This window comes from Amphiura filiformis, chromosome 13 (genome assembly GCF_039555335.1).
Source record: "Amphiura filiformis chromosome 13, Afil_fr2py, whole genome shotgun sequence".
Taxonomy (NCBI): domain Eukaryota; kingdom Metazoa; phylum Echinodermata; class Ophiuroidea; order Amphilepidida; family Amphiuridae; genus Amphiura; species Amphiura filiformis.
The window spans coordinates 45,575,627-45,592,933 of NC_092640.1; the positions used below are offsets into that span (position 1 = coordinate 45,575,627).

The window sequence follows — 17,307 nt, forward strand, 5'->3', positions numbered from 1 at the left end:
GAGTTGTGTGCCATCCCGAGGATGTGTTTAATGTTGTAACTAAAAGATGAATTTAGTAATAATAACCTAAAACAAGCACACTGTATCGGAGAATAAAAGTGGTTGGGGTGGGTACACGATACCTTATTATGATATGGAGGGAATGTATCAAAGGTCAAAGGAGGGTCACAGGTTGCATATAAATAAAATATCAATTTTGTAGCAAATAACAGATATAATAATAGTAATACTGTATCATGCATCAGGCATCAAGCAAACAATGTTGATAGGCACGAGGAAAGAAAAATGCTATAATAAAAGGGTAGGTCAAAGGTCATAAATGATCAGTAGGAGAATGTTGGATGACCTAGCAAAGAAGGGTAGGTTTTTAAAGAGGCAAAAGGACAAGGGACACACATACAAACTCAAACCAATTCATGAAATGTAATTGTAAAAATCTTATCATATCATATCAATTTTTAAACATGCAATGAGTGTTAAAACAGGCTAAATGAAAATTATGAAAACTGTAATGCACTTACAAATTAACAATATCAATTTCACAAAGGGTATTTGCAGTATGGCAAAAAATAAATTTAAGTAAACTACATTAGCAAACCAATAACTAGTTGAATACAAATATTTAATAAAAAAAAAACCTTAACTTTCTATTTAGTTTAAATTCTAGGAAATTAAAAAAAATTCAGTGATTTATTGATTTGACCCAACCTCTGAGCAATGGTGTTTATATTGTGCTGCCAAACCCACATGGTCGCACATTTTACAAGAAGTTGCTGCTCGCGGTGGCCCAAATCATTCCATTTAGCCATTCCTATGAAGCGCCGTTCAAGACCCGGGGGTACTCAGTACAAATGACCATACGGGGGCGTGCATAAATATGGGTAGCATTTTCAGCCTCTTGGTATATCAATGACCCCTTTTTCAAAGCCTATTTTGGTATATGAATGGGTCCTTTTTTTTCAAAATTTTCTCAATTTTTTCGGAAAATAGCCCAATAATAATTTCCGTAATCTAGCCAAAATTTTTAAAATTTTCCCAAAATTTTAGGAAAATTTGTAAAAACTAAGACAATTTGGGTTAAATTCGGCCGAAAATTTTGACTTTTGGTATATCAATGGGTCCAAATTTCTTGAAAAATTGGTATATTTATGGGTCCACTTTCAAATTCTCAGCGCACGTCCCTACCAAAACCAAACTTGAGTACCCCCGGGTTCAAGATCGGTGCAATCCCTATTTGACCTACATATATTAACCATCGCAGCCAGGACCAGCTCCCCGAGTTACGTACGGATAGACCCGAACAATTAGCAGTAAATTCCTTGTCCAGGGGAATTCCCACCTGGCTTGTTTTCTAACAAGAACAGAATTTGACACTGAAAAAATGTTCCTACCTATCAGTGATGTTCAAAAACCAAACAAACAAGATAAGATTGTCATCTAGATGAAGGCATAGATTTTAAATACCTATTTAAAATCTATGATGAAGGTCAAAGTTGTAACCCAAAAATTTGAGGTACGTCTTAATTTTGTGTTGAGATCATAAGTTTAAACAATTAATTACACAATTCAATCAGGTTAGTTCTGTTAGCTTTGCAATGAGTATTTTTGTTATTCGACACATGTGAATCAACAAGTATTATTAGGTATAGCACAAAGGATGCAAAGCCATAATGTTATAATCCTGTTATGCCGGCATTTATTTGGGTCAATTCTTTGTCTGATCTAGTTTGATCTGATCTGATCTGCACTACTTCTATCCCATATTACCTTTCACCTCCTTCCTTGTGTCTCAAAAATCTTACACGCTTTTGAAAAAGCAACACACTATGTGCATGCTCACACATAAAAACCTCACTTGCATCAATCAGGATACACATTAACACGTAACTGGGCTGGTACACTACACACATGCAGTTAAATTTTCCACTATGTGTTTTTTGCCAACCTGGAATATTACCCTACCCCCTGGTGTCCTCTATTGCAGCTATCCGCAAACTGTGGATGTCCTTGTTTTGAATGTCGATGGTTGTGTATAAAATATCGTGTAAATATGCTCATTTGGGGGCACTTACATACACATATAAGCTCACACATATGCAAATAGCGCTCCAATAACGATATGCATTAAGTTTTCAAGATGTAATCAGGGGTTCTCAACTTTTTCTGTTCGAGGGGGGGGGGAGTTGAACCCCTAAATGAGTGTTTGCAAACACATTTCAAAAATACATCCTTGAAGGCCAAATACACCCTAGTTTTTTATTTTCATGTTTTTTCTTAACATTTTTGAGTTGGTCAAGGGCCAACTATCATTAGTCGGCCATCCAGACTTGGCCCTTGGGCTGCACCTGTTGAGAACCCCTGATTGTAACTTTTACTTAATAATTGCAAGCAACATTAGTTAACACAGACTACAGTTATCGCACCTTTCACAGAGTGGTTAGTACTGCTATGCATATAGGATTCTTGGTTGACATGGGGATCATGATCGTTGACCGATCCATAGTTGGAAGAAACACCGCCCTCAGTGTTGATGGACGGAGAGCCTACTGGAACTGCAATAACAAATAGTAGTAGACATTTATGACATGATAGGATGTGAAAAACTCAGGCATTACACAATAAGGACTTAATATAGTTCATTATCATGCAATAAATGTGAGAATTAGGGATAGGTGATCCTTCATGCATGGTTGTTTTCTGGTACTGATGTAGTGGCTGCAGGACCCAATCTCTTTCATTCCTCCACATGTATAAACTGCCATTCAGTTGGTCACATTGGTTGTTTTTGCCAGGATTTGGCTTTTCCATCTCATGCCCCAAGGGGAAGCTTACTGTTGCACTCAATGGGGAAAATCACAGAACATGCCATAAAATAAATACTGCTTGGTGAAACAATTTGTAAATTTCAATTTCTTATCAGGGGAATCGGCTTTCAATTTTAAAAGAAAATTTTCTTGCAGGTATCCCCTTTGACGTGAGAAATGGGTAAGCGCATAAATGCAACAACCCCACCCACAGAATATACCATATGATAAGGTGACAGACAGTATGCAAGATTTTGTTTTGATTTGTTCGGGTTGATTCCCCTGGATAACCCAAGAGAGCCTCTTGTGAAAACTCTTGTGAGACAGACAGCTTTACATCCCCTCTGAAGGACAGAATTCTCTCATGGTTTATTTACCCAACTATAAATGCATCAAGGGGAGAGCCAAAGTCTGAATTTAATCTTCAGATGTTGCTAATTAAATTCAGACTTATCCCAGCAACTTCCACCAGGAATCGAACCCAGGACCTCGTGCACCAGGAGCGAGAAGACTTCCTCTAATGTTTCCTTGCAACCTTCTCAGTTTGGTTCTCTGAAACATTTCTAATCATACTACACTAACTTCAGATAATTTTGATGGAAACAAAGGTTAGGACAAGTCTTCAATTCAAATCAGTGAATCCATTAGGAAAAGGTTTTTCACTGGAATGAAGGACTAAAATTAGTAGATAATAAAAGCATGTGCATTGCTTGAACTGTTCAGTTGCAAAAAATTATGCAGCATCTCCCGCAGCAACTTTGAACTTGGATTGATCTACCACATCTTGTGCCCATAAATGAAGTAGTTTGTGATCAAACTTTAGTCTAAAAAATTTGTTCAACTGGGATTTGCTCCTGAATAGAACCTGTGAAAACATGACGTGTGAAAAATATTTGCCATAACAAAACGAATAAGTGAGGGCTACTTTGTGTAGAATCTGTTCAAATTAGACTTTGTAATCAAAAAGAATTTTGAGTCCTGGGTACTGCTGCAGTTTGGGCCACTATTATAAGCTACCTTAGAGGTACACTTTTGGCAACATCCAACGCATGTTCAACCAATACTGGTATTATGTGATCACAGTTCAAACTATGCCCCTATACACTTGACCAAACAAATATCTGATGAAACTTATTGTTATAACTTGTTAAGCTGTTCAAATTATGGCTGTTACAACATAAATTCACTAACTTTATAACAACACCATCACTGCATGTCTAATGGTAATGAAAATAAACTGCTCCAAAAAAGAAACTTACCAGGTAAGAAATTTGTCTGTCAAATTCAAACGACAAATTGTGTTACACTAAATGGGATATGAGTGGAAGCAGTGTTAATTTACGCGTATTTTGACACCTCATTTGTTGCAAACGGATGAGTATTTTTGAAGTTATGCTTATTTAACCGAACCTATCCACTGGAATGAAAGTTGCACTCATACCACTTGAGATGGTTGGCAGTATACAGGTGTAATCAGTGCTCTCCTCTTCTTCTTTGCATGACTAACTTTCCTATTGCTTCTTGTGAGGATGAAGAATGATCAAAGTTCAATGACAATTGTCCTTATTCAATCATCTGAATAAATTAAGTCGAATGAAAGAATCAATATGATGACCAGGGATTTAGGGGACCTTGGGTGTGTCCAGAGTATTGCGTTCATTGATGCAGATGGTGGATACACCAGGTATTGAAGACTGTTAAGATGGTTCATGTGAGGAAGGTTTGAGCAGGAAAGTGTGAGTTGACAAAGAATAAAAGTTCTGAACATCCTTTCATGTGTCTGTTTATTGTGTGAATTCATTGGGGCGGACCTGCAACTTTCAAATTTGATAGTAGGCTTGTTCAAATGAGCATAACTTCAAAAGTTTTGATCTGTTTGCGACAAATGAGGTGTCAAACTCCGCGTAAATGTACACCGCTTCCACTCATATGCTATTCAGTATAATACGATTTGTCGTTTGAACTTGACAGACGAATTTCTTACCTGGTAAGTTACTTTTTGGGACCAGTTTACTTTCCATCTATGTCTTGAAGTTAGAGGCATGCAAGGAAAGTTTCATAAGGGATTTGTTTTATCAAGAGTATTGAATGTACCTGCAAAACAGATGAACAGATACAAAAAGGACAATGCAAACAAGCAAACAAACAAACAAACAAGACAAACAGTATTATAAAACAAATTCCAATCCACCTGCATTAGAAGACTTTGGACATAAGCATAAGCAATATGCACTGTAACCGTAATTAAGATTTTAAAATGATTAGCCTATATAATAGCAATGATGATCATATTGATCAGAAAATTAATATGCAAATATCTATGCTAGTTGCAATTTTGAGTATAAAATTATTGAACAATAAAAATCTCTGTAAAACAAGCTATAAAATGGACAATCTATTTTATTCTTGTTTCTATTGTTTTCTATTGGTCCATATCTCTGAATAAGCACTGGGTTTGTTGTGGATGCTCACAATTTGAGCACCACACACAACCTGATGCTAGTGAATGAGACTGATGGGAAATATTAAAAGCAATGCTTTGATATCCCAGCAATATCCATAAAATACAGAGTCAAATGATCACATCTATAGAGTGTACAATTACAAACCTATGGCTGATCAAGGGTGCTGACAATGTCAAATACATAATTTTTCAGTTTTGTCTTCTAAACAGTAACAATTACAATTGGGAATTTACTGCAGCTAAGGCTTATGTGGTAACTTGCCTGATTTTTCGTCCCTCTTATAAATCAAATTAACAAAATTTTCAGTTTTGTCTTTAAAACATGTAAAAACTACTCTTGGGAAGTTTGTTTCCAGGCAAATAATCTCCATTCACTGCATACAAATTGAATTTTGTACTTACTTCTCATTGGTTGGCTCTGCTGCCTCTTTCTTTGTATTTCATATACCTTTCTGCCAATGAGAACCACTAATACATAACCCACATAGAGACCAATAAAACCTGATGAAAGAAAAGCAAAATATAAATATGTTATTCATTCTGGTAGTTATACACAAAACTATATAACCATTCACTTTCACACACAAATCAAGGAGATTAGACTAGGAGAATACATACTTTGCATAGGCCAGGACTTAAAGGAACATTCAGAGATATGGGTGTCAATTACAATTACATAGAGAGAGAAATCTGAATTCTTGGGCATAAAGCCCCATGCAAATCTTCTCTTCTTTTCCTCCCCAAGGTTATTTGCCAATCAAGGTTAAATAAGTTAAATAATGTCATTTTGGTTCACAAATTTTGACAGTCATCCAAATCAATTTCTTTTATAATATTATCTTGTAATAATTAGCATATTTACACATTTTTTTCTTGTCCTCATTTGATTAAACCTCACATTGTATGTGATTTTTTTCCTTCAGATTTTGACCATCCCACCCAGGACGCCAGGAGCTTTACATAATGTGTTGTACAAATCACACAATTAACCATGCACTGCGCGTGCATGCATACCACGTGATGTGATGATGCAATCACCCTAAGTGATATATAGACATGCTTTCGTTGGCCCCCTCTTCCTGACCCAAATGATGATGAGTGCTAGAACTGGTTTTAGCACAAAACTGTCATGCAACATGACGTAACACCAACTACTATTATTGTTTTGCAAGAATACCTGAAGTCAGTCATACCTATAGCTTCAGCCAGGACAATTTGCCGTCTATACAGAATAGTAAAAGTCCAGAATGCAGCTCCAATGTAGAATACAACATCACGTAAGAATGGCCTCTCAGCTAGTTTGAATGGGTGGGTTACAGCTATGGAACCAGCTACTACTGTAGTCACAAACACGCCAGCACCTAATGGATACAATCAAAATGAGAATCTATCAAAATTACTGAATCAAAGACTAAACACTATTATAGTCCAATGTTGGGCATATTTTCCCACACTATTAAGCATTAAGGCCAGCATATAGTCCAATGTTTTTCTGTGCATTTTTCTGTTGCAACCAAAGGAATTGTACCCAAAGAGTACTACAATGGAAATCGCAGACAACTACATCAGACTACATTTGTACAAATTGGCCTTTAGCATTCAAGCTTTGAATCCAAAGGTGACGTACCCTATTATCCGCCTCATCTCTGTACTTTAAACTGCAAATTTTGGTATCAGATGAATGCTCATATTTTTTCTCATAACTTCAGTGAAATTTTCAAGCCTGGAATATGTTTTGTTTAGGCCATATGAAAAACAACATGATATTTGGTGGATACCACCCTGGCCCACCATGATATATATTTGTAAAGTTGGTAGTTTCGAGATGTTGTGGCTGCTGCGTTGGTGTTTCACACACACCTGTTTAAGCTATGTCTGTATGTCCTTTGTGAATGCGGCACAATGAAGGACATACTACTGACTTGTACAGGTGCACGGCAAACATAAAACATCCACTCAGCAACCAGGATATCTTGAAACTACCAACTTGCGACTTACAGCTTATTTCATGGTAGCAGCCTAGCAGGTCACATTTCTGCTTCTAAAATCCCAATCCCCAGATCAATTGAACTCAAAACATAGTGATAAATAAATAAATAAATAAATGTTGTTTGATTTAACGTGCGCTTCAGCTAGGCATGGCCTAATTATCAGCACACTTCAACAATTATTCCGCTGCCATTAGGATATATCAGAATCATTTCCGCTTCACCAAGTCTGCAACTGATGCGCAGGTACTCTCAGCGACTTAGATTGTGATTACCCCAGCAGCTCCCCCATTTTACACCTGGGTGGAGTGAAGCAATGGGGAATTAAGCTATCTTGCTCAAAGACGCAACACACTGGCCGTGGTGGGCTCGAACCCGCAACCTTCCGATCATGAAGCTTGCGCCCTAACCATTGGGCCACCGTGCTTCCCTCAGTGTGAGGTAGAAAACATCATGTACAGTTAGTACACACTGCTGTAAGTCCACACAATTATAAGATAATCTTACCAAATAAAGCACCAATAGCCAAACCAGCATCACCTTCTTTGGCATTCGATATGGCAGCTATAGCACTAAAGATATCCGGTGCCCCGTTTCCAAACGCTAAAAATGTCACACCGTAGAAATGATGAGTTAAGGATAACATTGAGATGAAGAAGATAACTTTGCCAATAAAATTACTAAAAATCTTGAGCTTGAAATTTAGTGTGAAGAGCCCAATTGTTTCTAGCACAGATTCTCGTAAATGAATTGTGTGATATTAAAGTCAATCGTTTTAAAATTTAAACAATTATTAGCTACCTTTCATACACTCCTAGATAGTGAGAACCAATCAGAGCACACATTAGTAAATTACTAGTCATGCATAAATATTGTATAACTGCACAGGTGCGCACTCTGCGTAGTACGCACAGTGCTTTCGGACGCGTTCATTTTTCTTGCGGGTGGATACATTTATATTTACTTGCATTTTCCAAAATTTTTAGTGACAATTTTGTTATAAAAATACCGAAAAATCACAGGATTTTTTTCTCGTGTATGAAATAGGTTAATAAATGTGTATCACTTGTTGCTCGAGAAATTGTACAAAATAATGTACTTGTGCTGAGATGTTGATGCATCTAATGCACTCCCCCCTTCCGGGGCTCAAGTGATACGCATTTATTAACCTATAATTCAAGAACAGACAATTCCTGCAAAAATTTGTTTGTAAGAATCAAGATTAATTCTCACACTGTGGGAAGAAATTGTAGCCCTAAGAATGTTGATGAAATTTACATAGAGAAAAATATTTGTCCCATTATTCCATAAATTGACAACTTAATATGAGTAGATCTTATTCTTTTGTAGGTCTAAAATTCAACACAAAAGTTCATAATTTTTCCATGAGGTAGCTCAAGCAAGAACATAATTTGCTTTGTGCATGGGTCAACAAATGCATTGTGTTTGGTCTTTTGATACAAAAGAACTTGGGAAAATTACTCCTTTCCCTAATTTAAAGGAGGATTTTGTGATCCTAGCATCCTCTTTTTATGACATTTTTCAGTAGATATCCACGAAAAAAGCTTATTTCCAAAATTTCAGTTGATTCAGATTTTATGCTTATGCGAGTTATGCATGATTATGTGTATTACACTGCTCCATAGACAATGTGTTGTAATTTCGTTCTGGTGCACCAGAACGAAATTCAAATTTGGCAATATTTTTGCTAAACGAATTAATCTGCAAGAAATATTTGGTACATAAACATTATGTAGCCAGAGGTATCCAGTGGTGTAAAAATCTCAACTTTTTTTGGGAAAAGTGGGGGGATGAGGCTGTGGATCACGAAATGCCCCTTTAAGAGTTTGGCAATTCCATCAAAAAGTATGACATTTATATTTTGTCACCTACAATTTCCACTTTTAGACTCAATTAGAGACAGTAGGTGTGTTTCTATTGGGACCATTTGCCGGTAAAGAAACTGACCTTCCCTGCTATTTACCGGCAAAGAGCAGCGAGAGTTTACCGGTAACATTTTCCTTCTTGAGAAAGGAAAATAGCAAGGACGCTTACCAGTGAAATTGACCTCTGCATCGTCAAGAGCTATACTTGATTCATTTTACCTTGAGAGTCGCGGAGGGTCATTTCGAACATTCCAATGAGTCAAATAGGGCCCAAACTTACGCTAGAGTGAACACGATAATGCGATTGATTTTCTTACACGTAAAAATACGACCAATTCAGAAAGAAAATCTTGTTTCTCGTATAGGGCCTACTATAGACCATTTCTTTTTGTTGGCCGGCCGCTGAGCTACAATGTACATCTTTTCACTAATTATAGATACTTCATAACGTGTTCCCATGTTGAAAGTTGACAAGCTATTTCTACTTGCTTTAAAGAGAGCACAATTGAATGAAGACGATTTATTTGTGCTAGGATTTCATTTAATATAACTATTTTTTATTTTAATAATACCCCATACCTAACCAAGAACATAAGAAAATATTGTAAAGGCCATAAATATACGCACTGATGCATAGGGACACAAACATGATAAAGTTAATCTGTTCTTTTCATTCTCGATCATTAACCTTTGGAACATTTCACATATGCTGTTTGCCTCAATGCCTTCTCGGCAATCTCGGGCCATAGGCCTATAGTAATTTAAATCGTGAAACCATAGAATGATCTGTTGGTCAGCATAGATATTGAATAAAATCGAATCCCATCACATCAATTCAAAGCTACACCCTTTTTTGAAATACTGGCTACCAGCGACTTAAAATGAATTGACAATAGCTTGTTTATCTTTATCATTCTGTTCACAAAAATCCATGGCCTTATCTGAGTAAAGCCATGAAATTATATAAAACAACAACAACAATAGCAAACAGCAGATGAATCCAGCTGTGCATCAGCAATAAATAGAAATCAACTCGGATCCGGTGCGGAGTGCTTCAGTAGACAAGAAAGATTTCATGATTTTAATATTTTGTGTTACTAGTTCATTAAAACAAATATTAACTGTGAAAGATCAAATTCTAAGACCTATTTTTTGCGTGCAACAATACTGAATCCTCACGATCGAAAAACTGATGAGGGGAATTTCCCAATGGTGTAATGTAATACAAGAATGCATGACAACGCTTTATATTTTTAAAAAAATTCATCAGTCTTCTTTTCTCGAGTTTGCTACCTCATTTTTAGCCAAACAATTAAGAAAATACTACAATACTAAAATCCACAATACTTTGCGATTGACCCGGGGGTTTGACCCTAGTGCACGACTTTTCGCCGGCATACCCCCACCCCTTGGTACTGCCACTGCAAAGAGAACCAGCTCAAATTTGCCATGTGCATAATAATATAGCATATCAGCCATATTGGTCTGCAAGCCTATTGTACTTCCAGCATTTAACTGCAAAAGCCTGGTATTGAAATGATAATTTGCATCATTTAATTAGTTTAAGGGGGTACTACACCCCTGGCCAATTTTGTGCCTATTTTTGCATTTTTCTCAAAAATTATAGCACATTGGTGACAAGTAAGATATGCATATTATAGGGGCAAGGACTACAACTACTGTACTTAAAATTCAGCAACTCAAAGCAAGTAGTTATTGATTTATTGATCAAATATTGATTTTCTCTCATTTTTGACTGTAACTCCACAACTGTTGTCTGTGCTGAAATAAAATTTCCAGTGCAGTAGTTGTAGTCCTTGCCCCTATAATATACACATCTTACTTGTCACCAATGCTCTATCATTTTTGAGAAAAATGCAAAAATAGGCACAAAATTGGGCAGGGGTGTAGTACCCCCTTAAGCTTGAGTGTTACAAACATTTGCACACATCACTTAGCACCTATTACCGTAACCACTCGGGTATAAGCCCACCCCCCTAGGTGGCAGATTTCACTTCAAAAATGGGGTGGGCTTATAACCGGGAAGGGCTAGTGCTTGAATTTATAAAATAAGAACAATCACCCCCATTTTTATATGCCCAAGGTACCAGTAATTTCTATATTTATTTCTATTCTGTCAATTTCTTAAAATTATAAGTGTGGAATATTAATTATCAACTGAAATTTTTTATATTTGTTCGTAACATGCTTAAGAACTTGGCCAACATTTAGTACTGGGCTTATACCTGAGTGCACCCTTGTTCTCATAATGATTTGAAAAATAGGGGGTGGGCTTATAGCCGAAGGTGGGCTTATACCCGGGTGGTTACGGTATATACCAGCACAATACACTCCTTGTGCAATGCAAAAAAGCATGCACTTCAAATCAAAGTTTACCATGTGCATGGAGAAATAATCCAGAGTTAGACTATTTGGTTGTTGCTTCATATAGAAGCCCCAAATATGCTAATGATGATTATGAATACAATGTCATGCTCTATTCATGTAACACTGGTACTCAACAATGGAATGAATCTATATTCCTCATTAGCATATTTGGGACTTCTATATGAAGCACCTACAGACTATTTTGCTCTCGATGAGCGACACACAAATGACAGCTGGATCTCTTTGGGTCCACTCTATGGATGCAATACTCATTATTATCTAATTATGGGAAATAAAAGATCTGCTCTCATGGAAAATGGGGAGGCTAAAATGTTAAAAACAAATATAGGCCTAAAAAGATTTGTATTGCAATTTCTGACTGACCTTAAAATCTGAAAAAATATAATCGTGTTTTTGTTGTTTTCATATTTGGTATAAAATACACAAAAAAAGTTGTGAAAATGTTGTGCCTGTTTGTAATTTGTACCGTACAACTCTGATATATTAAAAACAAGCCTAAGAAACTCTATAAATCATTGTTTACCATGGTATTTTGTGGTACCTTGCATTTCTTGATATTGTATGCGGCCAAAAAATAAGAAAAAGTAAACTGACCGACAGACCGTGACTTTGGAGCTCTAAGGGCAATACAACTTCATGGTGCCCATAATATTAATAAAGTAAAAGGATATTGCAATGCTCTGGTTGAGTTTCATGGTACGTGATATGGCAGTGAGCGCTGGACAAAAGCTGAAACAAAAATAAAAGCAAGAAAAGTAAAATTAATACTGTACAACAAAGAAATGCAAACCAAGACCCTGTATGTTGTAGTGCCTGATATATATACATATGGTCATGTTTTTTAAGGTGGGACCCAATTGTGTCACATCTTGCAATTTGTCAAAAATCAACTCCTTTTTTGTATTTCTGATTATATTTCAAAAAGTTTTCACCCAAACTAGTAAAAGTATACATTTTTAGAAAGCATATATTGTCATGATTGCAAATCTGTAAAGTTTGAATGGATATACAGGGTGTACCAAAAAATATACAGGGTGATTCCATTGAAAAATACCGAAAAAATTAAATTTCTTTACCGCTCCAATATTTCTACATAGTATATTAAATTGGAAAATGAACTTGATATTTGGAATGTACACAGTTAGTCCTTTCATTAAATGTATAGTCTGCACTATATTTGTTAAGTCCATTGTGTTATACAGGGTGTGAAAAAAAGTTGTAAATTAATTTTTTTAATTTATGTAAAATTTCCCTAAGTGCCATTAAATTTGGAAGATATATTCAAAATAGTTTACAGAATTGCTATAATATCAAATTTAAATATCCAATTCCTATATAGGGTGTTCCAAAAATCAATATTCAGTGAATAATTAGTAACAAAGGTACATGTACAATACATGTACAATTAGCATACATCAATAACAGGGGCGGACTGGCCACTGTGGCGTTGTGGCGATCGCCACATGGGCCGCTTGGTTCTGGGCAGCTCAGGGCCGGTTGCTCAAAAAGAAGAGAAAAAGAAAGAAAAAGGAAAAGAAAGGAGAAGGGGAAAAAAAAGAGAAAGAGAGAAAGGAAAAGAGGAGAAAGAAAGTGAAAATAGAAGAAAATGGGAGAGAATGGGGAAGGAGTATCTTAAGACATAGGGCCTGAGGTATAGGCCCTGACACTAAACTATTATAGGCGGCCACTAGTACACCGTCATGGCATCACCTACAAATGGCCTTTTGAATCAATTCTCTAGACCATAAACACAGCAAAAGGCCAATACTCTAGATGCGATACAGTAAAATGTTTAAGCCAACAGCAAAATATTGGGCTGGCTGTCAATGGAATATTGGTATTTCATTGCGGCTGCGGAATGAGGCTAGGGCGGTATGGGCATTTGGTATTAGGCAGACATAGGAGAAAGAAAGGAAAAGAGAAGAAAGGAGGGGGATAATTGAGGGGGATGAGTAATATAAGGGCCTACACAGTGTGCCCGCTGTTTGTCTGCATAGTGATAGGGCCTAAGGCCCATAGAAATAGGGGCTGATAGGCCTACAGGTACTCGACTTTGGAAGTGATGGGGATGTGCGGACATGGGACACCAGTTTGAAACTATACATGCTATAGGGGTCTTTTGGTGAGAGATTCGATGCCATATAACCAAGGGGGTCATTCAGTAAGGAGGCCTCAAAAGGGGGTTCTTTCAGTGAGACTGGGACAAAACTTGGGTCAAAATATAAAAGTTGACAAATTTTTGATAATTGTTTTTCAAAAGTCATCAAAAATTCCTTACAAAGGAAGGTCTTATTGTGACAGGAAAAGAAAAAATAGGGGTCATTAAGAGAGGAGTTCGGTAATTCAGTAAAATAAAAAATAAAGCGGTCATTGAGTGAGAGGGAGTTGAAAAATGGGGTTAATGTGGGTTGTGGCCAAGCACTGCACTTTGTCGCTCCACTCATTTTTAGTGAGTGCCCCCTCCCGGCCTTTGGCCCTTTGGACCACCATCAGCTGTCAAAACTAGCACGGCTAGACCATCATTCGAAAACCTCTGGGCTGGGGTGCTCCTTGTAATGCAGGGATTACATTACATAATACTTACAGCCACATTACTCGGTTCAATATACTCAAACCAATTTCTTTCCCTTTTGATGTTTCAACTCATAGGCGTAGATAAATCCCTCCCCCCAATATTTTAAAAGGGATGGTCCATACAAGCCCCCCATGATGACACATGTAGGCCTATGTGAGTTTCTGACCAAATCAATCTCATATTTGGCCATTTTAGCCTAAAAAGTGTCAATTGTTTCGCGCTTCGCATCACCAGTTTAGCTTCAATATGCCAAATTGCATTTGTACAATAAACTTATGTCGCCAAAAGGTGCTATTTCAAGAATATTTTTCCAACCCCAATGTCAAAAAACAAATCTACGCCACTGTGGAGTTTTATCACGCTTCGCTATGAAATGATCAATGCAATTTTTGCCAAAGCTCACTACCATTAAGCTAGATGCTGTGAACTACCAAATCGCAATAGTTTTAAAAAGTTGCTATTAACCTTTACACAGTAGACCTAAACAATTTTAGCATTTGTCTTTTAATGATTGAATATATACTCACGATATGATAACACAGTTCTGCAAAGATGTAATTCTATATGTGTGCAAATGAGTCAAAACATAAAACATGCACACTACTTAATAAATTGAATAACTGTTGGTTTGATCTTGATTATTGCAAGTGAGTGACAATGGATAAAGAATATTTCAAGTCTGTACAAATGGAATTTGGCTTCAGAAAACGTTGTCAAATCCGGGCTTCCTGACCCCATAGAATAGCTAAAACCCTTAGTTGTCCGGGGGCTTCGCCCCCTGGACCCCCACCATGGGCCCTTACGGGGGCCCCTGGACCCCATCGCTTGCTTCACGCCGCTTCGCTTCCCGCTCTATTTGAGCATGGAAATAGTAGATGAGAAGGAATCACAACTAACCATCATCAAAGTTCCAAACACATTGCCGACATGTACATTGACGCTTTCTATACACGCCAACCGCTATAGTTATATCATAATCCTCGGGATTATATCCCAACACGATGGTCATCGGAGACGTAACATTTCTATGACATGACATTTTCAATTCTAAAGCTGCAGTCAAGCGACCAATGCTTATGGACTAAATGGCCTTGTGAGCAGGAAAGGCGGGAAATATGAATGCATTATGGGACAGATGGGATAACATAGCCAAAAATAATGCCTTGTGGGAAGGATGTATTACGAAAATCGGAAGTAGAAAGTCATATATTTGAAACATTTAGGGGCAAATTTACCTATGTGGGCGGTCTGGGGCACATGTGAAGGCAATTTGATAGAATTGATTTTCCGTTTGTCTTATGATAGAATCTGTTCCCATTTTTCGGAAACAATCGGAACAACTTGTTTTATACCTTTACATTTTAATTAAATTTGGGGTCAGCGAAAATACGATTATCCTTACAAAATGTAAAACTTTTTTTAAAGTGTCTTTAGTCGAAAATACAACGTATTTTGATTAAATTTCCCAATATTTGTATTGTTTTGACTTCTCTGCATCTGAAAATGCAAAAATCTGTTGCAAATGTTTATAAATTCCAGTCTAAATGAGCGTTAAAAGTGCGCTTCATTAACTAAGGTCACAACAACCGGTTCACAATTTGTTTGTGCGCAAAGATTTATCGCTATGAATGTCCAGTTATGCTACCAAATCACGCTGATGGCGGCAATATGAGTGTCCTCAAAAGGGAATTTGTTGAGTCCTCTTCCTTTGTAATGAAGAATAGATAAGCGGGATTAGTCACAGGCGATCGATTTCGTTGTGATTCCTTCTCATCTACTATTTCCATGATTTGAGTAATAGGGCCGGTCTTAATAAATTTGCCACGGCCGCCTAAAACCACCAGTCCGCCCCTGATCAATAAACTATTTAACAATAACCAGAGATCAATATGTCATCAGATTAAATCCTTTGACTGTAATAATCTCCTTTTAGAAGATTTATTTCATATTTCAAAGATAAAACAATATTGAAATTTATTTCATATGCATGCATGCAAAATTAAAGCCCATTGTATTGTATGACCCACATTCCACTGCACATTAATTAAAAGCTTGTTAAATCCTTAATTACTAAGTTCATTAAGATTAACTAGGCAATTATAGTTATAGAAAGTTAAAAAATAAGATTAACATTATGCAAAATGCATTTTACTTCTACTAGGCAACAAAGTGCATAAATTTATAAAATGAACATCAACTTCCCATTGGAATTACACAGAGCTCCTCCGCTTCCGGCTCCTCCACTTCCGGCACCACCCCTGACTAATTAACTTAATTAAGCTGTTGTAATTAATTAATACATTTGTTTAATTGTATTTGTTATTAATTCATTAGATTAATAATTTATCTTCAAAATAAGACCAAAACCATTTGTTCATGATGAATTTTAGCAAAAATATAGGAATAAGTAGACAAAATGATTTAGCAAAATGTGACAGCACCACCTTTTTTAGGGTCCCAGTATAAAAAACATGTGATGCGATCAAGCAAAATTAGTCGGAACTCAGAAATATTAAATGTTCAGTTTCTTATAAGTTAGTAAAATACATTTACAAAGCTGCATTTTGCAGAAAACCCTATTGAAATTGAACAACCAGTTCCAATGATATTAGAAAAGACTTTGCAAAACAAGAGGAATCAAAAGGAAATATTTCCTTTCTTTGGCTATATCTCAAAATCAATATTTCTGAGTTCCGACTGATTTTGCTTGATCGCACCACATATGGACTTGGTTGACTGATCAAATTGGATAATGAAGCAGAAACCTGTGAGATAAGATTAAAAAATAAGTGTAAAAATACACCTGAAAAATATCCCTTGATACAATAAAATCACTTTGTAACATCATTCGCTAGCTGCATAAGCATCACAACACAAGCAAAAATAAGGGGAGAAGTAACAATTATTTTAGGCTGGCAGGTTATGAATGTTTAGGGCTTCAAGTTTGTTTGGTCTATAATTGGCAAAAAAATATGAGACTCACATAAGGCCAAGTAAAATAAAAAACATGTTTCACGTCCGGGTTTTTGAAAAAAAGGAGGAAGAGGGGACTTTTTATTTTTTATTTTTTATCGCAAAATCAGTGAAAATACCCATAATTAGAGCTGTTTTAGTAGTGTTTTAGCGTATACAATAATGCCTGGAAAAAGGAGGAGGCCTCTTTTTATTTGTAGTTCTGAGA

General features: G+C 36.5%; 1 protein-coding gene across 1 annotated transcript in view; it reads right to left on the bottom strand.

The window, feature by feature from the left end:
* LOC140168411 (mitochondrial sodium/calcium exchanger protein-like) overlaps positions 1-17,307 on the bottom strand; it is a 96,027-nt gene that overhangs the window by 19,164 nt on the left and 59,556 nt on the right. The window contains exons 4-8 of the mRNA XM_072191798.1: positions 12,223-12,280; positions 7,764-7,875; positions 6,462-6,629; positions 5,671-5,769; positions 2,424-2,552 (exon numbers count right to left, since the gene is read on the bottom strand). Coding sequence (XP_072047899.1) covers positions 2,424-2,552; positions 5,671-5,769; positions 6,462-6,629; positions 7,764-7,875; positions 12,223-12,280 — 566 coding nt within the window. The remainder of the gene's footprint in view (positions 1-2,423; positions 2,553-5,670; positions 5,770-6,461; positions 6,630-7,763; positions 7,876-12,222; positions 12,281-17,307) is intronic.